Raw genomic sequence first — 27,279 nt, 5'->3', positions numbered from 1 at the left:
TGATTATTGTTCATGTAGTATTTTGGTAGTTTGATCATGCCGCTGGTAGGCAGGTCTGGTGGGCGGGGGATTTACACAGAAAGGCTTTGGGGGGGAAGGGGATGATGCCAAAGATTTGAGGGCAGGGAGGTTTTAGCAAGGGGCACGAGGGAGGAATGGCAGGGGTAACTGCAGAAGGTGGGCAGCAGGACAGATGGGGAAGGGATTGTTCAAGGGCGATTTGGGGAGTGGAAAGTTTAGAGGGTGGGGGAGGGGTTAGGAGAGAAATATTGTATAGTGAGGTTGGTAATTTTGTGAGGCAAAAGCCAAGGTTATTATTGTTTTATACCAGACCTGTTCTATTAAAGCGGCCTTTTATCCCTTACAACGAGCGTCTGTGGTTTGTTCCTCTTTTACGCCCGATCAGTTTATTTAGGTTGTATGTGTTTAGTTGATAGGAAAGTCTCATGGACTTCACCTACAATGGTGTTAGTGCACCCTTGTAAAGCTTCTTCTAGAGGTGAATGTTTTAATGTAGCCTTACTGATGCTCCATCTAGTTACAAGCGGTGTCTCTGCAGCCTTGTGACGAGCCCTCTAGGGAAATGGGACATTTGTGCACTAAGGGGAGATGCTGCCCCAAAAGTAGTTACCAGAGGGCTTTCTCAAGCCAGATATAAGCGGCTGAAATGCCAACCACAATGATGTGGGCGTATGACTTCAACCCAAAAATCTGTATATACACTCTAGCTGCTCCCCTTGTGCTAATTTTCAGTAGGATAAAGAAATATACCAAAGCTAGTTTATTGTGAGGAATGAACATTTTAATTTACAATAAATGTCACTGGGAAGTGCAAGTGTCTAACAATTTCTATTCTTGGAGAACTATTTTTAGGTATATTTGTTCATCTTCAAAATGCAGTTACTCAAAGTGAAAGCATCCAATGACTGGACTGGGCTGTTGATCTATACCTAGGGCCACATGAGCTATACAGGCTTTCTAGCAAAGGTTGACTGGTCATCCTTCAGTTGCTAATTGCTGTATTTGGGTGTTAAGCTGTTATTTATTAAGGTGAACTCTTTTCTCAGACACTGTTACCAGATGTAGAAATGACAAAATAATCAAGTAATACTACCAGAAAAGGTGCACCATAATGTGGCATTTCTTGCCACATAATGTAGTCAACTTCACTGCATAAATTGGTCCTCTTCTGCTGCATAATTCCTGTTGGGCTGTGTATACCTTTTGCTGGAGTAGGAGGGTGTATAATATGAGTGATGTGTTAACAGACCAACTGTGAAGAAGTATTGGTTGGGTGCCCATATATATGTACGTATTTTCGGTATTTTTCATTTTTTTGGAAAGTAATGAGGCTGGCCAGACACCAAAGTTGTTACTGTTTTTAGGCCAGACCTATAAAAATACAGGTATAGATAGAACACTAAGGCACGGAATCGGGAAGGTTCAGTCTGAAAACCGGTCATGAGCAGTGGTCGAAGTGGCCGGGAACTGAGGAGCACAATGCGTCCATACTTTTTTAATTTAAGAAAAACAGCTCTCCTACTTTTTATGTAAAGACAACCGACCTGGGATGGTTAATTCTGAGAGTTAAAATGCTTCAACTAAAGTGTAAGGCGGGGAGTCTCCTGTGCTGTGAAATGAAGGGAGGGGCAGACAACTAAACAAGCTTGTCAGGGTGCATGCTTGCCTGAAAGAAATGTGAACGTGCGTAACTCATTAATCTGGAATTGTAAAATGTGCTTTCGGTATGGCTTTAATTGATGCAATTACTTGAAGCTTCATAATAATGGAAGTTTAAAAGAATGACTTAAACATTCACAGTCCTTTATGTTAAAACTGGGATCTTGTAGCACTAAACATACACAAGTCACTATTTTTCACTGCACCAACCAGGATTCAGTTCTGTGGCTTTCTGGTTACACATACCTCTGCAGTGCACCAACAAATAGAGATTTCATAATGTACAGTGGTGAATTTGCCACTGATTAACTTAACTTCCATCTATTTTTAAAATGTAAGCGTTGCGTTATTTGAAGGGTAAAGACCTAAAAAGTTACAGAATGATTTTTAAGCCACTCCTTTGGCCCCGCCCCGACACTCAATCACCCCGCCCCCATTTGCCAGCTGCATCACAGTTTCCGTGTGTTTTTTAATGCACGTCCAACACTGGTCTTGAGCTAACGTTGTTTTGACTTTTGACAGCATGATGTACGAAAAAAATACTCGGGGTTTGCAACGATCGGCAGCCGCGGCCCTGATAGCCAACAATTTAAACATCAACTACGATCTAGACTATCAGGGAATGCTGAGGCATAAATAATCACATCCCCCAGCAGACAATGTGAGCAGAATACCGGTCCTGCGATTTTAAACAGCCGAGCATAGGCCATTAGGAGTACTGCAGTATCACAAAACGTCGGGAGCACGCTGAGAAGTGTTCTTAGCAGGGCCCAAGCCCTCAGAAGGAGCCGTGACCAAAAGTACAGCAGTCTGTAGTGACTAGGATGCACACCTGCCTACAAAGACTGACATTTATTGTAGTAATTTGTAGCATGCCTATTCAATCACGGACTACTCTTCCCAGCATTCCAAGCGTGGCATGTTGTCAACGCTGCTCATGGATTGGCAGAGCTGTCCTGGATGCATGACTACGCCTACCATCAGGCTCGAGGAGCAGGCTCCTCTTATTGTAAAGATGTCCCACCCTCCCCCTACACTTTATTTTCTTCTGTGACAGTATCGCTCCCCACTTCAGTGGTTTTTGTCGCAGGGTAGCTCCGGGTCTCCTGGTCCTGTCTTTCGCTGGCTGATGCCTCAGTAAGCCTCTTTTCCTCATTTCCTCCCACGGCCATCCCTGAGCAGCAGCCATTGTGAGGATCCAAATCCGGGGAATAGGCGCCTGGAGCCTCAATGCACAGCCATAGGACCCCTTTTCGCCCAGAGAAAGAGCATGGGGACGTGGCAAGAAGGAGGAGGCCGAGGGCCTGTGCACAGGTGAGGGGGCTTAGAGTGCCTTGGGAGGCTGGTCTAGCACTGGGGGCATGTCCCTATCAGATGCTCTTGGAACACGAACCATATGCATGAAGAGAGATGCACATGGAGGTTTTGTGGGACGTATCGGGATGTGTCATTCTTAAGAGACGTGACTTAATGGAGAGGTAGGCTAGTGCCCTTGCGACAGGCAGTGCCCAGAGGAAATGGGCACTGTGCGAATGTCAGTTCGCGGGCGTTTACATGTAGGGTATTGTAACATTTGTATAACGCCTAACACTGTGTGTAGCGCTGACGTGGTTGACAATATGGGTGGCATGCTACATAATGAAGGATATGTGACTAAAATGTTGTTGTCTTTGTTTTGCTCATTTGTTGGAAGTGTTTCTGTGTCAAGCTTGATCACCACCGAGGTGCAGTTATCGTGTTATGAACACAAACAGTACTTAGCTGTCTGGTGGATGAAGAAGTGTGAGAGAAAGACCCAAAGAGAATGGTTTTCAATTAGCTGGTAGCTTTGAACGCATCTACACGTCCCTTTATAGTATTTCTTAGTCTCATAGTCTATTCTGGTTGCCACATAGAGTAGTTTAAGATTTATGATTGTTTTTGATGTGGCATTATGATGTATGTTATTTACATTTAAAGCCAACCTCGTGCATATGGAACAGTGGTTGAGGATTCCAGCAACAACAGGCAGTTACTGCGGGGGTCTGACAGGCTGGTCGCAGCATAGCATGGACGATGCAGCTTTGAGAATAAAGCCATTGTTCACTTGCCTGAGGTCTGGACTGCGATTTATTACATTTGATGACACAACCAAACCTACTTTAGTCACCCACTGACACCTTAGCACATTTTTTAAACTTTTGGTTCTTCGTTGAATGTACCAATGACTGCCAACAACTGTATTTCCACAGCTTAATGGCTGCAGCTGTGTGGACGCTACCTGACCTTGTGGGTGTGACTAGCCTAATATTTTTTATATTATTGTAATAAGGTGTCACACATAGGGTAAGTCATCTGTTACCCTCAGAGGTCAACTCTGATTCTTGGACCCAGACAGGAGTAAGAGAACGTCCTAACAGTCGACATTAAACAGCATTAAGCCAATAAACATCAATATTCAATTTTGGAGTCAATTATTTTTACACACCATGATCAATGGCCATGAATTACCACACCAGTTTAGTAAAGTTCAAACATTTGTTGCCATTTAGATTAACAATCCTAAAATCATGTATATCATACACAAGACCAAATGATAAATGTACAGAAACAACACAGGCTGACCAAAACGTCTGAAGTATCTTAATCTAGCTAAAGCATTTATCATCAAACACTCAAGAACTACAATGGAAAAATAACAACAAATACAGATGAAAGATAGAAACAGATTGCATTTAGTTATCGCAGATGAATCATTCTTAATCAAATTTTGTTTATGTTGAATTTAGATTTTGGCATCCCTAACTATCACTCTAATTCAATACACATGTTTGGATTTCGTGCAAAAAGAAGACAAAAAAAAGTGGAAAATATCTGACTATGGCATTATCCAAAAAGCGGTTGGATTTTCTAAAATAGAGAAAAACCTGTAAGAAAGACAAATGAACATTGGTTATACCTCTCCTAAATGGATCAAAAGGCAGCAACGCCTTCATTTGGCAATAACATGAATAGGGAAACAGTTAAGTAATGTTTGGCTTTAATGTATGTGAACTGACAGCATCATACAAAAACGCACCTAAGCAGAACTGGATTTAAATGGGATCTCACTTGCATCATCTAAAACTTTGGTATATTAAAAAATCCTAGAAAGTAACTAGCTAAACTTCTGTTGAACAAGACTATGGAGTGGTTTAGTGCACAGCCAATAAAGTTTGATTTATGCTCCAGAAGTATCTCTTTTTTATTCTTTGCACCCAGGATTGGTTCATCTACTCTTGCCTCTGGTCACCAGTTTCCGCAGTTGAATACAATTGTTACAGTTTACAGACATCAGCATTGAGCACTGAGGCTCATTGTTTAGCAAGCACATATCATCTAATCTCAGGAAGGACGAATGCAACAAGCAAAGAAGCATAACGTTTCCACAGCGTGCAATTCACACAGGATGTTGAATAACTGACAATTAAGCATTTCAGGACATTTGACGATTTTGTAACGTCTGCAAACAAGTGAACAATGAACGTTGAGTTTCTAGAAAATGCTGCGACACACAGGCCTTTAGAAAATGCGAATCGTAGGTCTTTCACTAATGCTAATACACAAAATAAAACATTTACTTTTCATTTCAAACTTAATAATTCATCAACAATTCCTCTTTAGTACATATAAATATTAATAATGAAATATGTCAACATTAGATTTTATTATTTCTTAATAATGCACATTGTTTATGGGGCGCACCATTTCCACCAGCTACTGACACACGTTTATTTTCTAACACATGTTTTTCAGTTAGACTTTTAAACATGTAGTACTTTAATTTTTGCGTTAGTACTTCAATTTTGTTAATAAAACTTGCTCTCTAACAGTCCCTCCTCTGACGACTATATGTGTCAGCTCAAAACTTAGGTTGTCTAAAATATATATTTCTTGGTTTTCTCCAGTTTTCAGTTTTTCTCAAATCATGAAAGTATCTACTTCTTAACGTTTTCATTTTACCGTCTTCCCTCCTCTGTTCATTTTTCATCCTTTGTCTTTTTATGACTTTATATAGTTTGTAAAATCTGATCATATAGATGACACATACAACCACAATTAATAATGATTTCTGAATTGTTCCCACAACACCCTGACCAAGATTACCCAGCCGATTTTTCACTTCAGTAAAACGTTTGCCTATATTTTCCTACCCCCCTTGCTCTTTTAAATCTTTTATGTCCGAATTAATCTGTCAGGTTCTTGATAACATTTCTAATTCCTTTACTATTATCAGGTATATATGTGCAACAATTTTTCGTTTTTAGCATCCAAAAGACTCTGCCTTCTTTTGTTAAAAGATTGTCTAATGCAAGACTTCTCTGAAGAACTATTTAATGGACCACAGCCATTTAAGTATCCATTAAAATGATGGCTCCAGAAAAATCTGTCAGCATGTTATCCACAATAGCAGGCAACCTTTTAATTTTCATGTAATTCAGAACAACTCCTATAGAAGGGATGATTGCTCCAAATATATCCCCAGTTATTTAAGAATACCTTGATCTTTTTTGATCTTGGTCTTTGTTATTCACGCATGCTGTGTGTTATCCATATTGTTAATCTGATAAATCTTTGGAAAGACCACTCCCAGGTTGCAAGTCCCATAGCATCCCTGTGGGAGTCAATAATAAGCACTTTTTCCACAGATGTATAATACCCTAGGAATTGCAGGATCATGTGCATTTAACATAAAAATCCCATGTATTCTTAAAAAGGAATACCTGTTTGCATTCACTGGTTCCCACAAACTTAGTATCAGTTCTAGATTGTGGTTTGTATTTACAAAGCTTTCCTACATGTTCAGAATCTAAAGCAAGCTTCCCTTGTGTGTTAGTCCTACTATATGCATGATCATTTCTGAATATTCTCTTCACTAACTCTTTCTCTATTTTATTGTCTTTCTCCTGTAATCATTTTGATCTAGAAAAGTTTTCTCTACTGGTGACAGCATGCATGTGAGGTTATTGTGGTGAGCGTAAGCAGTCCCAAATGTTAGTGTTCGCCCAAAGAAACCCCCCACCCTACCAATATCAATATTTCTGTCCTTAGCTATACTACTCAAGTGTTGATTAATCAGAACAAGAGAAAAGACTAGATTAAAATTTGAGTAAAAATACTGTATGTTATCTTGATTATAAATCCTTGTTAATAAGACTACAACTAATTCCATATGTTAGTGGCAAGCTGTGGTGAGTAATTCCTTCCTGTGCTGATGAAGGAATCTGCGTACAAACATAACATTCTTTTACATCCATTGTCTCAACATCATGCAATAAGCAATAGAAAACATTAGAAGAAATATCTCCTTGTGAATTGTCTTAAGTGTAAATATTTCTCATCCCTGTTAAATTTTCCTAACTTTGAAAGTCTAGTAGTCTTTTTGAAAGGTGTATACTTTTTCAGCTTTGCTAGAAACACTCATGCTCGCAATCAATAACAGACTTACTAACACAAATACAATTCCCAAAGCAACACACATACATTTACAATACTCAGAATGTCTTTGCGATTTGAATCCATAGCCTGTAAAGAATCAGAAAGTGGAAGAAAAAAATTATATGTAACTATGCAGCCAAAAATCAAAACAAAAATAATCTTCCGTCTTCTTTGCAGTTATTTACAGCAGTTTTCAGACTTCAACAGAACTTTGTCAAAATTTGGTTTAGCAGCTTTGTCAAATCAGGCTTTCAAAAGTCTTTTAGTAGATCATATTCTGTTGATCACTAACTTTTACTTCTGGCATGTAATGTCTCTCTTGTTCAATTGGCAGTGTGATTTCAAAACTCAGTCTGAATGCAATCTCAAGTTCTAAAATGTTTAACTTGATTCTCACAGTCAGAACAAAAGGACATAAAATCACATTGTCACTCATCTGTTGCAAAGTACGCCAATTCAGTATCTCCAATTTACAGTTATTTCTCATTCACTCAGATCTTCATCTTCTCTTGTTGTTGTTGTGTCTGGCTCTTCATTTATAGTTGACAACACATCTGGAAACTTTTCAGTTGTTTGCAATGTGGGCCACTTGCCTTCTTTCACAGCTTTTCTTGACAGTGTAGTTTGCAAAACTGGACTTGCAACTCTTTCTGGTTTGGCAGGATTTTGAATTTGACTTGAAGTACCTACAGCACCATTAGCAAGGAGGAGTCAACTCTGCATGACTTTGATTAAACTCAACTCAACTCTCTGCTGATTCAGGAAACATGATTTGTTTCTACTGGTTTTCCCAATTGTCTGCTTCTGGGAGAGTCTTTTGATTGAGGCTTGACTCTCTTGCCACTTCCACTCTCAAATCTGTTGATACTGATTGAGGAATGTCAGGAACTTCTATTTCATCTCAGAGGTGTACCTGGAGAAACCTCATCTTCTTGCTCCTTGAGACAGTACAATGTCTGTTGGTGCTCTCAATGCTGGATTGTCTTCATTTTCCAGATAAATGGCACTTTTTGAGTGACTGACGTGGATCCAGTTCAAGATGCCAGCACACTTCACAGCAGTCATTGTCACCAACACAATTTGGAAAAGACCCTTCCACCTAGGTTCCAGACAAGTCTTTCACATGTGCTTTTTAATAACCACGTAATCACCAGCTCGGAGACTGACATTGATCTTGGGATAGTGGCACAGCTGTAGCTTCCACCTGGTGAGAAAAAAAGCAAACCACATCAGCTAGACCATTGCAGTAATCCAGCACATGTCATCTGTTATGTTTACATGAGCATTTCCAATACAGCTGGCTGTCTCTTTGCTCTGCCCATAAGGATTTATTTCATGGAGAGAGAGCCCAGTCTTTCTATGAGGTGTATTTCGCATTCTCATCAGAACCGAAGGCAAATCATATGGCCATTTCAGATTTATGGATGCACACGTCCTTTGCACGTTGAGCCTTCAGAGTACCATTCATTTGCTCTACTAATCCAGAAGCTTCATTGCGATAGCTACAGTGCAACTTTTGCTCAATATTTAAGGTAGAACATAGTCATTTTATCACCTTCTTACTGAAGTGACTTCCTCTGTCTGATTCTAAAGAGGCTGGGAATCCAAAATGTGGAATCAACTCCCTAAGTAAAGGCTTTGGTACTGTGAGGCTATCATTTCTACGTGTTGTGTAGGCTTCAATCCAATGGCTAGAAATGCAAATAATCACCAACACATGTCTCAAACTACCACACACAGGCATCTCAATGAAATCCTTTTGCATTCTGTTGACTGGACCACTTGCTCTTCCAGTGTGACTCAAATTGACAACTGTTCTTTTCCCCACGTTAATTTGCTGACATGTAACACATCGGTGACAAATTGCTTTCACAACTTGTCTAAACGTTGGATTAAACCAGGATTGCTTAAATGTGTGGATCATTGCATCCTTGATAATGTGTGCTTGACCATGATAGTATCTTTCTTTTTGTGTCAGTAGACAGTTTGGTAAAACCAATTGCCTCTCATGTTAAACCCAAATTTCATTGTTACCTCTTTGAGAACAATTAGATCTCTGAGTACTGCATTTAACCACAGCAGGTTTCACGGGTAATTGTAGGGCTTATAACAAATCATGAATTCAATCACCATTTCTGATTGGTGAGCCAGAAGAAGGGCCACAACTGCCCTAAGTCGTGTACTACACCAAATCCATATTGGCTGTCTATAAAAATTGTGCTTTAAGCTGTGCAGAAATACTGCATGCTCTAGTAAGAGCCACTGTTTCAGCCACTTGTGCAGATACTCCGTGAAGCCATGAAGCTTCAAGTATACCAGAAAGTGTGCACACAGCATAATCGAGTTTTATGTTCCCCCATTATCTCTTAGACAGGAACCATCAACAAAAATTATTTGATCATTTCCCTCTAACAAGGTACCCTGAAAGTCATGTCTGGGTTTCGTACACAATTCAGTAACTTCCAGGCAGTCATGTTCAACTTGTTTTAATTTCTCATTTTCAACATAGTCTACTGAGAGCAGTGTTGCTGAGTTAAGCACAGTGCACCTCTTCAAGGTTGTGTTGGAAGAGCCTAAAATTAACAATTCATATTTTGTTATTCTGACATTTGTCAAATAATGGGTCTTGGTTCTGGTAAGTAAAACCTCAACAGAGTGTGGGACCAGTAGAGTTAAAGGATGTCCCATCACAATACTCTCGCATTGAGTGAGGCTCATACCAACCAAACAACCAGGCAAAGCTGCTGCAACTGGAGCCAAAGTAGCAGAAACATTTTCTACAGTGCGATTTACCACCATGTACCTGTGTCAACACAAAGTGCTAATGGCTTTGTGTAGTCGGCATTTCCACAGCTGGTGCTCTACGCAGACTCCCTCTCCACTCAGTAAAAGCTTTCATACAAGCTCCATTGAATGGAACTTGATCAGTTATGTCTCTGTGAGTCAGTCTCTGCAATGGTTTTGAAGTAAAAGAAAAAATGGGAATCCATTGGTGACAGTAGCGCACCATTCCCAGAAACACCCTGACATCTCTTTGTGTAATGGGAGGATTAATTCGCAAAATAGCTGTGACCTTTTTCTGGACACTTTCCTTGCTCCATTTTCTATTTGATATCCCAAGTATTTCACTTCTTTCTGTCAGTATTGTAATTTCGCTGGGGACACTTTATGTCCATTTTCACCCAGATGATTCAATAAAGCAATAGTATCTTGCCTGCACTCTTCTTTTGTCTTTGAAGCAACCAGAAGATCATCAGTGTACTGAACTAATGCTGACTGGAAAGGCATTTTCAATGATTCCAAATTCTTTTCAACACCTGATTTAATATTGACGGGGACTCTGAAAAACCTTGTGGGATCCTACACCAGAAATATACACGGTTACAGAATTAGAAACAGAAAAGAAACTGGCTATCCTCGTGTAGAGGCACTGAGAAAATGTTTGTGATAAATCCACCACTGTGAACCATTATGCATCACACGGGATCTGGAACAAAACTACTGCTGGATTGGGCACTACTGTACAACATTTGACCACTATTGCATTCATTTTTCTCAAATCCTGTACAATTTGAAATTTCCCACTTGGTTTTTGTAAACCCAAAATAGAAGTGTTACAGGGGCTTCTCAGGCCTTCTTTCGAACTCCCTGCTTGACAAGATCTGCAGTTGCAGGAATAACTCCTTCAATTACATCTTTTGCCATGTGATATTGTGTAGTTTGCTGAAAAACTGTATTATCTTTAACTGGTTCAGCTCCTTTGATCAGACTGTCTTTCCCAGAAAGATCCCACACTTTTAAAGTAACCCTACCTTGTAGATCACTTGACAGGTCTTGTACCATAAAGGCAGGATAAAAACAAATCAGTGGAAATCCTTCATTAACTGAATCCCATTTAATTGGCACAGATGAATCATCATCACTATTCGTCTGAATAGCAATTCCATCATTTGTACATGTAATCAAACATTTTGTTTTACCAAACAGGTCTCTTCCCAATAAGGAAACCGGACTAGAGTTTGGTGATCGGATTTGTCAGGAATTGATTTGTGACTCCTGCAACCTGCACTGTTAGAAACGTCTGCAGTTCTTACTGTAGAGCATGTAGCTCCTGTATCAACCAGAAATTAGACTTAATGACCCCTTAATTTTCCATTGATATAAGGACCTTTTTTATCCACTTTCAATGAAGTTGCTAACACACATTCTTCTTCATCCGAACTCTCACTCATCAATTCATCATTCGATTCATCCTTACTTGTAGTATGAACTGTTGAACCATTTGATTATTTTGACTTGATCTTTGACCTGTGTTCTGTTGAGGAAGTATCATCTGTTGCTGTGCCATTGGAGCTTGAGGTGTTTTCGTTTGTTGCTGTGGCATAATTTGCATTTGGGGCTGAGATTGCTGTGACTGCTGCTCCTGAAAACGTGGCACCTGTATCTGTTGGTTACTTTAAATTTGCTGAGGAATCTGCATTTGATTATTCATAATCTGGACATTTAAATTAGGACCCCTTATTCTTGGTTCTCTCAAATTTGGGAAAAAAATGTTTCATTCATCTGCATATCAACACCTTCCTGCACCATCATTAGACACTCCAGTTTCCAATGCCCAAAGCCCCAGCAAGCATGACAAGGTATCATCTTTTTGATTGCCTGCATATCACCTGAATTAACATTCAAATCAAAACCACGGTTTCCATTCCCATTTCCACCACGTCCTCTACCTCTCGCATGTCCCTGATTTTGAAACACCCTCATGTTTCCCAATTGTGGCAAAATTCCTTGCATTCGTGATTGTGCTGCTTTAATCTGCATCATCTTTGCTTTTTCCTTCAATCTCTTCTACTTCATTTCAGTCTCGTAAGTATATAATTTAGCAAACTGTAATACTTCATTGACCGGTTTTGCTTGCCAGCAAATCAAATTACTAACTTCAGGTCTCAGCCCTTCAACAAATCTAAACACAAAATTAATCATGTCTTTGGGCTCAATTGTTTCGGCACCACTGTAATGTTTAAATGCTTGCAACAGTCTTTCATAGTAGGCATGTTTTGACTCTTTTGCTTTCTGTGCTGTCCCATCAATTCTTTGCCAATCAATGCATTTAGGGGAAATTCTTGTTTAAAACAAATCAATCACTTTGTAATAGATTTTCATTACATCATGAGATGGTGCAACTGTAGCTGGATCTCATGGAAGCTCTTGTTGGCCAGTCAACACTTCTTTTGAATTCAACCCACAAATCAGCTGGAACCACTATTTCTAACAAGGTGTTTATATCTTCCCGCAAGCATTTTGAGAGATTCACAAATCTGTCTGATGGTACCATTCCACTGGTTTCTCTCTCAATCTTGGGTAGTCATTTGTAAATGACAAAATATCACTCCTGCTCCAAGGGACAGGTACATAATTCCCTCCATGAATTTCTCTCACTGGTAATATCTTCACTGGACCATCAGTCTGCTGTGCATCAGTATTTGAATTTGCGGACTCCTTTTTCTTCCGATCTCTTTTCTTTGCCCATCTCCCTTCTCATTTATCTAATGCTCCCCACGTTTGAATACATTTGGATTAATTCCTTAATTTGAATTTTCATTCAAGGTGTCCTCATGTTCTCAAAATCCTTGGAATTAAATTCTAATCTGTTACTTCTTTTCAGCGGTTTTGATTTTTCAATTTCTATTTCATATTTTTCTGCAAGTTCTGACAATTTCTGGTGTGTCAATCTTGCCCTGTTTATAACATCTTTACACATGAAGTGTAACTCATCTTCATTATATGAGGCAATTCTATTTAACTCAAGTGTTTCTTCAGTCACCTAATTTAAGTATTTCCAGGTTCAATGATTTTCCTCTTTCGGCATTTGTGTTTGCTCCACTCAATTTTTTCCAATCAGTCTGATAACTGCTGAGCTGTCATACCTTGTAATGCAACATTATTATTTACATAAGGCATACTTTGTGGAGTAATAAGCAGTCTCTCTGGCATCATCAGAAATAAATTTGAATTCAAATCTGAATTTGTCTTCTCAACATTTTGTGAAGTCCTGGGATAAGTTAAGTCTATCAATGGACCGGTCTTCTGAAAACTCTGATTTGTTGGAGACATAATTACTGTTGATGCATTGAGTCTCTTCAATTCTGCATTTGTATTAAAAAGTTTCTGTACATTATTTTCTTTAGTTCCCTGGTGATACAATGGTACTACGGGGCCAATAGTAACAGGACCTGATAATGCCTCTGGACTTGAAGTAGCATTCTGAGTTCTCAAGTAAATTACTCCAGAACTCCGATCTGAAAGTGTTGAAGAACTCAATTGTTTTATGTTATTGTTACAGGAGTGTACCTTGGCATTGTCCGAGCTTGTACTGGAGTTATTGAATTAGGTGTGGACTCCACCTGGACTATCACTGGACTATGAACATTCTGTGTTGCCATGGTACTGTAATACACGGTGCAGAACTTACAACAGGAATTGTAGGATAGACTACTGGCTGAGCTACAGTCTGAATCATAGGAGTCTGAGTTACTGTAATAGTAGGAACATTAGTTGCAACCTCTACTTGACTTTGTGTTACTACAACTGGTGCTTGTGCTGGTGCACTTGGACTACTACGACTTCTCAGTAATTGCATTATAAATTCATCAGCATCTGAGTCACTGTCATACATCAATGATTTTCTATCTTCATCAAGTTTATGTAGGAATAAAAGGGAAAGACTTCTTTGGATGGCAAGACCTTGCAAAATTGGTTTGTATCTAGTAATAGGGCTGGACAACTCAGTTGCACTGAGAGGGTTACCGATTATGTTTTTTAGTCTGGATGGATCCATGGGAGAAATATTGGCCGAGCTTAGTGATCTGTTTCATGAACAGGTCAGAGTAGTCAAGAGGTTTGGACATTGCATCAGATTAAAATCCCGAAAGCAACCTGCCACATGCAAAGCCCGTTGTTAGACCTGGCATCCTTAGGGTGGTTTTACCCCAGACTTTTTGCCTTTTTCCTCCTGTTCTGTTGCTGTAACTTTTTGTTGGCCTTAGGACTCTTAGTACTTTATCACTGCTAACCAGTGCTGAAGTGCATGTGCTTCCCCCTTAAACCTGGTAACCTTGGTGTACCACCGAATTGACATTTTAAATTTACATGTAAGTCCCTTGTAAAGTGGTATACCATATATAGGGCCTGGAAATTAAATGCTACTAGTTGGCCTGCAGTACTGATTGTGCCAACCACTTAAGTAGTCCTATAAACATATCTCAGGCCTGCCACTGCAGAGCAAGAACAAATGCATAAATGGTTTGGTGTTGAGAGGTGATCAAACTATTCCACCTAGAAAGTTTTGCAATGCCATTATTTCTAAGGCTCACTAAGGACATTTAGGTGCAACTAAAACTGGCATGCACATAAAAGAACACTACTGTAGCCTGCCATGGATAACCAAGTAAGATTCATAATAGATAAGGGTACTGAATGTTTACTTTCTAATAAACAGTGGAGGATCCTTGGGTTGGGTAGGTTTTATGGTCCATATTTGTCACTAAATAGTAATATGAAGTATATAATCTTGTTAGCTGACTACTTTTCTGAATGGATGCCCTTCTCATTTGTAAAGTCACCAAGTACTGATGCTCCCTTGAATTTTCTACAATGGGCATTTGTCCTTGAAGTTTCATCAAAAAGCATTGTCTCCGACAATGGCACGCATTTCACTTCTGAACGAATGTGTAAATTTTTGACCAGTCATGATATTAAACTTTTGCAAGTATCTTTATACTCACCTTCATCAAATGGTGTAGTAGAAGGGGGAAACAAACATTTCAAAGAAGGATTACAAACTATTGTATTCAGCTTTGACATTAATCACTATTAAAAAAAAAAAAAAGGGTTGAATTGCAATAGAGCACCACATTCCATCCCTGGTGGTACTCCTTTTTCCTTGTGGAAGGGGAGAAAGGATCATTCCGTCTTATTTCCTACCTTGTTAAAGGAGCAAATTATAAATATATAAGACAAATCTGAAAATAAAATGGAAGATTTTGCTTCCAAGGTGGTTTCAAATTAAGTTAAAATGAAATATGAATGACAGGAGACACAATATGACTAGAAAAGATACAACATTTGGGGATTGAGTGTTAATCAGGAGTCCTGTCAAAGTCGGGAAAGGTGAATCCATCTCATCATCACCAGTGAAAGTATGCAAGGTAAGCAAGGGAGCGGCATTGCTTGAAAACAAAGGGTGGTGGAATAAAAGGCAATAGGTAAACTGTAACAACAACAAGCTAGCATTATATGCTAAAAATGGTTTTGTTGCTGAAGCTGATTGGGCACATTAGGGGAAACTTGTGGTTGAACCTCAAACACAAGAAGGAAGTGTTGGTGCTGATATTGGTGTATCTGTTAATTATGTTTCCAATCTTGTACTTCATAGGAAATGTGAACTCTGGATAACAGCCAAGTTTCATAAAGTAAAAGTTCCAGAAACGTTTGAAGATTTTGTAATGTGTTAACTTGTACCCATGGTATGCAGAGTATTTCATCTTCTTTCTTTTCTCTTAAGGGGTGAGGTGATGTAGTATAATGTATTGTACTTTATGTGGGATTATGGTGTATGTTATTTATATTTAAAGCCAACTTTGTTGATGGGCAACAGTGGGCGAGTATTCCAGCAGTAACAGGCAGTTCCTGCGGGGATCTCAGCCAGCTGGTTGCAGCACGTCATGAATAAAACACAGGCTCTCTTACCTGAGGCATGGACATCTATTTATCACAATGATCCTGAGTAGGCATAGATTGGCGGGAGCTAGTAGCTGTGTAGCTATTTGGGACCACCTGTCATGGACTATGGGGTGATGTAGTTATTTGAAATATTCATGTTATCACCTCTCTTCTGAAGTGTTAGGATCCTGAATGCTTAGAATCTTACCAGGTAGTGAGTTCCAAAGCTTGGTGTCTTTTACTGCAAAAGAGGTACTTAGTATATGTGTTTCTTATAGTAAGGTGGTATGATGATCCATGGTGCAAGCTTGGAGTGCAGTGTTGTATTTTGTTTGCTTTGAGTGAATTAAAATGTAGATATGATGGCCCTTTTTACTTGGGAGGCTCTGTTGACTATGCATATTGCCTTGAACATTGTACATGTAGCAACAGGTAGCTGGTGAAGTGATTAGAGAACTGGAGTCATGTGTTTTCTTGGGTGAGGGTGGAGAGGGAGTCTTGCGGTAGCATTTTGGATTAGTTGGCCTTTGCATATAATGAATCTGGGGTGCCAAGGTATAGGCTATTGGCATAGTCACTGTTAGCCAATGCCCACAGGCCATGATCTACTTTGCGGTGTTGAACTAATGGCAGTTACTTTTCATCCATGCCTTTATGTCACAAGGGCAGTTGTCAAGTGTTCTTTCTTAAGGTCTTTGGGTCATCTATTTTTATAATGATTTGTATCTCATCTTTATAGTTGTAAGAGTTGTGGTTCAATGATCCAGTCGGGTCCGGTAATGGGTTAAATACATGCTGATGATTTAGGACAGTGGTTCTTAACCTGTGGTCGGGGGACCCCTGGAGGTCCATGAAGCTAGCCAGTTTGTCTGTGTCTACTTAGAAAACTAGCTAATATTAACAGGTACATAAAGTGAGTATCAATAAGGAAACAACATTTACAATTGAAAAATTCAAAACATTCTGTAAATGTGAGGGAATTAAAATTAGATTCCAAAAATTAAGTTGGCATCCTCAGATTGATTCATGGGAGCAGTGCAAGTGTATCCAACAGAATACATTATAGACGATGAGTAACCTCAACTGATTTTGGAATTAAATTTAAAATATGGATTTTTAGGTCGAGCGTGCAAGCACTTTGACGTGTTGTAAGTATTGTAGGCTTTTAACCACGCCCATCACTTTCACTCGTTCCTGGGCCTGCCTTTCAAAAATCGTTTGTTTTCATTGCTAAATGGTTTGTTTGTCCCTCCTTGGGCGATTTTGTTGCCGCCTTGCAGACTGCCCCTGTTACATGGATGATTGCCAATACGTTTGACGAGTGAATTTCTTTCTTTTTGTGTCTCTCCTTCGCACTCATGCTCATGGCGGCCATAGTACTTTGAATCGGCTTGCTTATGTCAACTGTTTTACTTTTCATTTTCAATTTAAGTGTCAAGAAAAGTTCAGTTAGGAATTTACAGCTCTAATAGCTCTAACTCAAGGCAACGTGAGACCCATTGCATTGCAATTGCTTGCTTTACATTTGTTTGTCAAATAAATCATATGCATATTTATTTGATGCTTTTTAGTTTCTGTATTGTATTGCAGTTCAATTATCAGAAATGCATAGGCTGGGGTTCAGTGCTTTCTGTATTAACTCAGTGGGGCATGGGGGTGGCGGGGAGGAATCCCTGGATTCCAATAAACATTCAGTGGGGGTCCCCAAGTTCTAGTAATGATTAAGTGGAAGGTCCACAGAAATCAAAAGGTTAAGAACCAATGATTTTGGCATATAAAGGACTGCTTAGGGACATACATTGTTGGATGCGAGGGGCTGATGCGAAAGGTGTTAGGAATGCCAAACGTTGTCCTTCTTTGAGATACAGGTCAATCCATTTTTCAGCTTTTTTTTTACATATTTCAAGAGTCTTTGAAGTAGCATTTGTGGTGGATATGGTGAAATGCTGCCAATAAGTCCCAAAGCAATAGGGAAGCCACTCTGTTCTGGTCTAATAGTTCTGGTCTAATATTTTTAGGTCATCTAAAATGTATATGAGAGGTGACTCTTTACCTCTGTCTAGTTTTAATGCAGATTGTTGTTCTGAAATTGACACTTTCCTACATAAACTTGATTAAAAAGGCTCTTTCAAATATTTTATTTGGCAACACACCATTAGATATTGGTATGTAGTTTTCTGGATCAGATAGGTTAGGTTTTTCTTTTTGGGAAGTCATCTAATGTAGGAGGTTTTCAACTTATGTGGAAAGAAGATAAAACAACAAGACAAGATAGTATAGTGTAGGAAAGAAACTAGTACTCTGGACCTTTGAGTAAGCTTGTAGCTACCTCCCCTGTGCAGGATCTGCAAAGGATATCTTTAAAGATATTTAAATGTGCTGGGTCTGACGGTGATCCTTATGGTCTGCTTAAACTGCTAATTTTGTGGAATCCTATTTCTGAGAAAGGATTGAAAGTATTAAGTGGTGGAAAATTGCTTTTGGCTTTACAGTCATTGAGAGCTTTATCGGGGGTGCTAGCTGTGTTTTACTGAAGATCATTTTCTATCTTTTTCATTTCATTCATGAGCTCAATTCCATGGAGATTGTATCACAGAAAGCTTGCATTTGTGGTGTTTCTGTTTGGACACTTTAGATTGAGGAATTCTGATATAATCGTGTGAACTTTGTTAGAGTGGCAATTATCTTCAGTTATACCAGTGGAATAGTAGTCTCTTCTTTTTTTTTGGGGGGGGGGGCTTAATGGCTCTTCTGTAGTTTGTGTTCTACTGGTGTAGGATGATACTATCATTTAATTTTCTCCTCTTGCATTGTAGTGTGTTGAGTTATGTTTTCATTCTTTTGATAATTTCATTAGTTTGTAGGTCAAGTCTAGCTAGTGCTGTGCTGTTGCTTATCAACCTGCTGTATATACTTTGTGAAGTTCAACTCGGCCCATTGCTTTTTATTTGTCTTTAGTGTACTTTAACCCCTTCTGTGCCCTAGACGTAAAGCTCCGCTTCCAGCGCAATCGGAAGAGAAATGCAAAGTATTTCTCTTCCGATCATGGGATGGGGGGCCTGAGAAGCTTCAAAGGGAATAAAGGAATTTGTTGTACGTTGACATTTGACATTTAAAATCTATGTCGGTGTAAGTGGCTGGTAATCCTGTCCTCTTTATCATTTGGTCTGATGAATTGTTATTCATCATACAGCTCGCAGTATGAAGGAAAAGGTCCGCCCTCATGAACCATAGCCCTCTTCGATGTCAGTGACTGTTTTGCTTGTCCACACCCACCTGATGGGTTGTGTGTTTTCTTTCTTTTCTTTAAATTATTATTATTTTTTTTGCAAGCATATGTGGGTAGCAGTTTTACAAATAATTACTTTTAATGACACTTTTATATGTTTGCAATGACAGGACTGTTCCTTGCTTGTTCTTTTTCTGTCTGCCTACCTCCACTTCAGTCATTGCTCACTGAATCTATCTTTCTCCTTGCTGTCATTTTTATTTTTTATCTGCGTGTCTCCCTTGTTACCTTAGCTTTCTGTCTGTCTTTTCTCATTTACTATCCATCTTAATCTTTTCTACCTACCTTGTATGGCACCTGACCACTCGGACTCTTTTCACCTTTTCTACCCATCTTTTCTCATTTTCTGTGTGTGCGCCTTTTCTTTTCCAGTTTACTTGAGTTTTTTCTAACACTTCAACTGTCAGCCTCCTCAGACCCCCCTTGCCTTTTCTTTATATTCCAGTTTTTTTTCTCATTTTATATTTACTTGTCTAATTCTCCCCTCTTGTTTTTGTACCTTTCTCTATATATTTGTGAAGTTATGCCGTCCTGTCCCTAGCTCTTTGTTACAATGCATGTAGATGCTTAGTAAGTGACAGTTCAGCCGATAGGCTTCTGCAGGGGTTTACAAGACCCTTGACATGGGGCAGAAGGACCTGAAGACAGACTGGCATTTCATGGTGCAATATGTGCATACACAGCGTACATCTTCGCTCCCTGCAGCACGGAGTCCACAGGGCCAGCACGCCGGTGGTGGATCCTTTAGATTCTAGAGAAGCAAGCAGTACAATACCTCATAAGCACTTTCTCCTCCCGGCATCTTAAGTATATAGTGCACAAACTATCCTGGATATGGCCCACACTATCTCGAGCAGCAGGTGCAGTAACTCAGAATAGCACACAGATGTGAAATAGAGGCAGTACGTGCTGTCATTTGCAACAAAAGAATGTCATAATGGCTGTTTCCTGATGATGTATATATTGAGATACATACCTGCTTTATGTTACAATACGCTGCATTTGTTATCCATCCATTCGCCCGCTCAACCATCCATTCGCCCGCTGTCCTTCCAGCATCCATCTCCACTCGTCCACACCCTCATTGTCCTCCATCCATTCGCCCGCTCGTCCATCCACCCACCCTCTGTCCTTCCAGCATCCACTTACGCCTGTCCATCTGCCCACTCATTATCCTTTCAACAAACATCCCTGTCCATCTGTCCATCCACCCTCCCACTGTCCTTCAGACACCCAACTCCCTCCATTGTTCCACCCACGCTCTATCCTTCCAACAACTATCCACATTCGTCCGTCTATTCACCCACCCATTGTCTTTCCAACACCGAGCACCGTCCGTTCATCTATTTCCCATGAAGGTGCATAATATGCAAATATGATATGTATTTAACAGGTGTTAAAGATAGGTGACATGCATGCACTATATTTATTAGATAATATGCATTTAAATAACTAAACACATTCATACATAAGACAGAACGCACACACACGTGGATGTCCAGTTGTGTTTTGCTCATTCTGGAGCTAGCACTACAACCATTTCAGGTTTTTAGGAGCAGCTTAAATTTAGATGTCCAGCTGAATGAAGGATGTATGTGTGTAAACAGACAGTCTTGCGGTGTGAGAATCTGGATTTTGTTCAGATATTATGGTTTCGCTCTTCTAAGCAAGAAAATGCCACTTGTTTACTTTGCTTCACGTCATGTGCCTGCAATTTGGCATACACTTTTTATTTTGTGTTGGTTTTTTAAATTTATTTTTTATTTTTATTTTTTTAAATAATTGGATGAGATTTGGGCTTGATATCACTTTTTAGGCATTGACCTATAATTGAACTACCCAGGATAATATACTAAACACTCATAAGGTCCCAAAGGTGAGACCTAGTGGCTGTACCAATACTTGTTCTTTTTGTGGTTAACCCTAGATGTGGTCTTTATCTGTATATGGTTGTTCAGTGCAGTGAAATCCGGTACAAGGTGGTGTATATGTATTGCGGATGCAAATGTATTGGGCATCTTTCCAGATGGGAGTTGTGTTTTTTTTTTTTATTTTATGTTTTCTGTTATTGGTTGTTGCTGACTTTGAATTGTTGTTATTGATAAGTCTGTTGGCCCTGGAGATAATGCCAGTGTGCTTGCTCCAGGTACACTGGGGAGTTGTCAATCATTTTGGCTAGTCCCTTGGGGTCAAATATGACACCAACATGTGTCCGGCGGAGTGAGTTGGGCAAGAACAATTTGCTGGAGGTTGAAGGCCTTAAGGTTTGATTTGATGGCAGCAGTTGTAGTCTTGTTAAACCGTAGTTTGAAAGCCTCCTTAATGTATAGTTTGGGTGCTTCAGAAAAGTCTTTGTTACTGTATCTAGTAAGACCTCTTTAACATTTGCATTGTTTTGTGGTGGTCTGTATAACAATAAGAAGGAACAAGTGAGAATCTGAGTAGACTGATATCTTACGACCAAAGGTTTGCAGTTTTTCATGGTGAAGTTTTCGATATATATTAACATTAGTACTTTTCTGTGGATGACTGCCAGGCCTTCTCCAATTTTGGCAATATGGTTTTTGTTGGTGGTGCAAAATTCAGGTGAATGCATCGTTGCATCTGGGTCTGATGTCTATGCTAAACCACGGTTCTGTAATGAAGGTGCGATCTGGTGTTATTTCCTAGTGTAGATTTGTTTATGGACCTTGCATTGAAGAGTAAGCATTTTACTGGTTGTGTCACTTTCCTCTTAAGTTAATGGTGCTTTGAAGACGTGTGGTCTGGTTAAGAAGGACAAGTAAAGTCATAAATTCATAGGACAGGAGTGGCTTGGAGGGGATGAGTGGTTGTAGCTTGAGGTAGACACTGAGGAAGGATTATTGGGTTAAATAATTCTGTGGATTGAGAGGTGGATGTGGGTGTGTGGGTTGTTTATGGGTTGTGGCTGTGCTAAATGGGGGTTTGAAAATATTGTGGAGAGCTCCAGGGCAAAAATGCAGTAAGAAAACATAGTAATCATGCGATCAATATGAGGAGTAACTTTATTAACCAAGCCCTAGGAGGAACTTAGTAGGGGTCTTGATGACTGACAATGGTGGGAGGTGTTTGGCATGCAGTGAACTTAATTCTTTGGATGTTATTACCAAGCAATTTCTGGTTTTATATGGTACTTTGTTCAGTAGTGGGTTTGTTTTAGGTTATTGCAAAATAGTGCCTGATGGCTATTGTCTCCTGTGCAAACAATGTGTTGATGCTGAAGATGGGTCTAGGGGAATCCATTGCATCGTCTGTGCACTGGCCCTTAGTAATTACAGATAGCTGAGGGATGTGTTCAGATGGAGATGCTGATTTAGGATTTTTGTATAAAGTCCCAAGTGAAGAGCATCATCTTTGGCTTATTCATGAACTTCAAATGATGGCTTTGACTGCCTGGTTCACGGTTGAAAGCTCCATGACTACGGTCTACTTGCAGGAAATCTACTTTCAAATGAGAGCGTTCGCGCTCACTGTTGTGTAACTAAGCCTTCTTGTGGCCTATTGTGAGTGAGAAATGTGCAGTGGTAAATATGGCCTTTTGAAGAGAATGCTTTTATATACGTCTAGCCAAGTAGTTATATGGGTAGTGAGTTCCTAATAAAAAGAAAACCTCTTCCATTGTACTACTCATTAACCATCAATTTAAAGGAGCGGACAAATAGATGCATTCAAGAATAGCCAAATAGCTTTGAATAGTTGGTGTTATTGGGATGTGCTTAATGGACATACAAGACGAAATCACCCATTACCACAAACTGAACGCTTTTATATCTTTAGCAGGAAGACAACCCTTTATCCATTTAACATGAGTTGTGTGGAAGTAACGTTTTTGAAGGAACATAAAATCTACATTTCTGATCATTTGTTTTTTGTTGCTTTAAAAGAAGGGAGAAATGTATTTTGTTATTGGTGTTGGGTAAGGCACAGTATATGGAGAATGAAAAGCAGAGTATGGGAGAGCAGCAGTTGGGGTAAATGCCCTAAAGGACTGAATTTGTGTCAAGAGTAAACCTTAAGTCAATTATTTCTTCAACTACAGCATATCTAGAATAGAAGGTTAAGAGCCACAAACAGTTTATGTTCTGGTTGTACCACCAAGCTGGAGATTGATTTTAAGGTTACACACTTTATTAGGACTATAGACACTTTTTTTTTTTTCCATCCAATTCAAATGTTGCACGAGGCCTCACTCCTTGTCATTTATGCCACACCCACTTGAACCTTGATCTAAATTCTGATCGACACATGCACTGACATGTCAAGCTCATGATCAGACCATTACGTGGTTAGTTCCACCTCTGCTTCACTAAATAGCTTCTTACCACATCAGAGTAAAGTTGGTCTAAACTGCTAATTTTTTTGTAGCATGAGCATAGTTCTTTTAGCAGCTAGTTAGTTAATTAAGAGAACAAAACTGTGAAAGGGATCAACATTTTGTTTTATTTACCAAGGTTTTAAGAGCATAGTTTCACATTTTATTTTGACTTTACAATAAGAAAAATAATGTGCCCAGATATTTGAAAAGTGCATTGGGAAAAAAAATACAGTACATTTCACATGGAGTTATCTTGAAATGGCACAGGGGCCCCCTGCATGGCTCTGGGGAGCGTGCCCTGTGCCTCAAATTCCCTTGAGCAAGCTAAAGCGTTTTTGACCACCACCACCTCTGCACGGGTGACAATCGTTCGTGTGTGCTGAGGCCTTTCCATGATCTGAAGTGAGACCCAGAAGGGGCTCTGTTGTCTAACAGGCACGCTCCTTCTCATGTATGACTGCTGTCACCTCATAGAATTGTAACCCAGAGGACTGACAGTGGTTGCAGCAGAATGATTAGCGTAGGCCTCTTCCATGTTTTTGGAATTGTTCTGCCAGTACCCTACATTTTCGTCCTTTGCACATCTGTCTGGGACATGGATGTTGTGTGCATGTACACTTCTCATTAGAGGATGCAAGTGGAGAGTTTGACATTCGTGCCTGGTGCCACTTTGAGTTTCATTTTGTACTGGCTATAATGTAGTAGTACCTAAGATGGAGGATAAGGGTGTGAGCTCCAGAAAGGAGGATGTGCATTTCTGCCCCTCGCTTCAATATTCCAGGGATCCCTTTTAGTGGGATAGACAGAGGAGTGTTAGGGAATGTGACCGTTGGCCCCTTTTGAAGCTAGGGAGTTTCCCCTGCCTCATTTCTGGCTTGTCGATCTCTGGAAGATGCTTACTTCGACAGGTTAACAGATATCTAGGTGTGAAAGCCTCATTTGCCTTTTTGCACTTGTTTGGGTTTCTCTACAGCAGAGATTTGTACCTCCCCCAGCTTTCCTGCTCACAGTGGTGGCAAAGACCATGGTTGCATCAGTCTGTGTGGAAAGCTGAAAAGTGTATAACTGCCCAGAACCAGTCTCGGAATGGAACCGCTATAATACCCAAGAACTGGCTGCAGCTTGTGTATAAAAACGGGACAAGCTTGTGTTCCAAGATTTCCTGACCAGATGCCTGTGATCCCATGCCATTGGTGACCGGGGAATTCCTTTAAACTCCAAGGCTGGCATATAGATTGCCAACACCCCTTGTCAGGTTTGGAACCAGTAATTTGGGAATAATTAGTTTTATTTGCCACAAAGGGCTGTCAGGACCCTGCTTTGAGGGAAAGACCTCACTGACTGCTCAGTAGGGTCATTAGAAGTGCACTTGCAAGAAGGAGATGCTGCTCTGAATGCAAGAGGGCTTTGCAGGGACCAGGTAAGTTAAAAGTGACACTGCTGCTTCTCTGTGAGCAGAGACTATCAACACCACACTAAGAGTGAGGTTCAAGGTCCTTGAAGTGTTCCCACCCTATATGACGCTCAAGGCTAAAGAGTGTCTCGGAATTCACGAGGGTGAGTTCCTCTAAGGCAGGTGTCCGAAGTGGTGGAGTACTCTAACAGCTAAGCGTGGTCACCCTGCGAAGAAACAAGTGTCGAAAGAAGACAGACGCAGCTGAACGAGACAGCTTCATAGCAGCTTGTTCACCAATGTGATGTGACAATAGTGAGCACCTAGTATGTTTGAGTATGTGGTTTGTGATTAGGCCCATGAAAGACCCAAATAGCTACATCTCTAGGACTGCGATCACCACAATTCTGGTGATAACTTCTTTCCGACAGTGAAGGCACTTATCCTGAAATTTGTGGGCCCTGGTGCTTGTAGCTTGAAGCACAACTTTGTCAGTTGGCTGGATCTTGGACAGTGACGTCCCACTCCAGTGGACCATGCAGAATGCACACTATGAGGAAAGGGCCTGCTCCTGTGACAGTAAGGCCTGCAGGTTCTGCCTGCTTTGAAAGGACTTTACCATGCAGAATGCATACTATGAGGAACAGGCCTGCACCTGTGACAGTAAGGCCTGCAGGCACTGCCTACTCTGAAAGAACTTCACACACCAAGGACAGAGAAACATGAAAACAATGTACCCAAGACATACAGAAAGAGTGTTCACCTATTTTGAGGGTCTGAGACCGTGATCTTGACAGAGAGAACAACTCTGCCAGTAGTGCAAATGAAGTGCTAGATTACTGTAGGAAATGTTCAGATTAGTATATATGCACATCTTAGTGCTAATCTAGACAAAAGGCAGTGAAGCACTGTATAGGGTCAAAGACGAGCATACATTCAACAAGTGAAAAGGTTGCTTGTCCGTGGACTGTTAATGCATTGTGATTTACTATTCTTTAAAGCGGTAACTCTTCGACTCTTTCCTAAAGTGGAGCAGCATTTGGACATTTATGATGGATGCACTAATGTTTTTCCAGATCCTAGGTGCATAGATGATAAGGACCAGCTGCTGTGTTTATTTTTTTTAATACTTTGTCTGCAGTCTGATCGTGTCTAGTTGCAGGTGTGCAGAAAGCCACCAGCGATGGCGAGCTTGCCCACAAGTTAAGCAGGAGTGCTGATTCTTGATGGCTTTGCAAATGGGATAGCTGATTTTTAAGATGGCGCAGGCCTGCAAGTGGAGCCAGTGGAGTTCCAGCAAGACGTGGGTGATCATATGTTTTTTGGACCTGGATGAGATGTTACAGCATGTAGAATGCCTGTACGTGATCCACCGTAGAGTCTGGAATGCCAGATAGCAGGATGTTACCACCATCCAGATGCTTGAGTATGAAGTCTTGAACAGCAGTTCAGAAGTTAACTTCTGGGAACAAAAAATTATTTCACTTTCTTTAGTACCCTTAAAGAAAATCATCTGTTTATTTGCAGTATTTTCTATTCTGTGTTGCTATTAAAGTACTTTTCCTTTCTAAAACGAAAGGTTTGGTTGGATCGAGAGTAAGTGATTATTACGTGATGCATATTGAGTGAAGTCTCTCTAACCCCACACCTACTCTTTGATTAAGCCTTAGACTGCTCAACTTTGCTACCTTAAGAGTCTATTACTAAAGGGGAGTATTTGGGGCTCTGGTTTGCTTTCAAGAGTAAAGTTAAGCCTCAAGACATCAGTGATAAAGGGCTCCGGCTGTTACAATCTGAGCCCAGTAACTCCTGACTGCCCTAGGAGATCTGGAACGGGTCCCATAGTTTTACATGTTTTCTTTGTTTTATTCTGTGCTAGTGGTAAGGCATCATTGTTGTCCTGGGTTGGTATTCGTGGAAAAGAAGAAGATGCAAGTGTCTTTAGTCAAGACTTTCAAGGCTGAAAAGCAATAGTTGATGTAGACTTTTGATTAAAGTGTTTTTTTAATGTATATTAATTGTATTCGTACATACACTACACTGTACTGCTCTGTTCTTGTATGGTACCCTTTCCAGGAACACATACCTCCAGCATGGATTCAATACCGCTGCACAACACTCCACAACTACCTGGTGTAGGCCAAGGGTAAATTAAGCACACAGCAGCAGGACTTTTAAAAAGGTGAGGGAGCCGGTAGGCTTGACTCCAGTGACACAGGGTAAAGAGGACCTGTTCGCTGCAACTAATCACTACAAGATATACTACCACCACTGCCCTACTGCTGTTTAACTCTTGGTGAAAGAGGTAGCTTTGTACCACTATGAGGGTATTACTTTCGATGCTCCTTCCTGTCCAGCTAGAGTGCATTCTCTGTACTTTCCTATGCCATGGTGCACACTCAT

The 27,279-nt window shown here is 40.2% G+C and overlaps 1 protein-coding gene across 5 annotated transcripts in view; it reads left to right on the top strand.

Annotated features, from left to right (window-relative positions):
- Positions 1-2,194: 2,194 nt before the first annotated feature.
- Positions 2,195-27,279, top strand: part of LOC138261605 (zinc finger protein 605-like) — a 396,374-nt gene continuing 371,289 nt past the window's right edge. The window contains exon 1 of one of the 5 annotated variants that reach the window (XM_069210715.1): positions 2,195-2,994. In XM_069210715.1, coding sequence (XP_069066816.1) covers positions 2,911-2,994 — 84 coding nt within the window. In that variant the 5' untranslated portion in view covers positions 2,195-2,910. The remainder of the gene's footprint in view (positions 2,995-27,279) is intronic. The other 4 variants (XM_069210712.1, XM_069210714.1, XM_069210711.1 and 1 more) reach the window with 4 other exon arrangements.

Source organism: Pleurodeles waltl, chromosome 10 (assembly GCF_031143425.1).
Source record: "Pleurodeles waltl isolate 20211129_DDA chromosome 10, aPleWal1.hap1.20221129, whole genome shotgun sequence".
NCBI classification, from domain to species: Eukaryota; Metazoa; Chordata; class Amphibia; order Caudata; family Salamandridae; genus Pleurodeles; species Pleurodeles waltl.
Note: the sequence above shows the minus strand (reverse complement) of the source record. Positions and strands in the feature narration are given on the sequence as shown.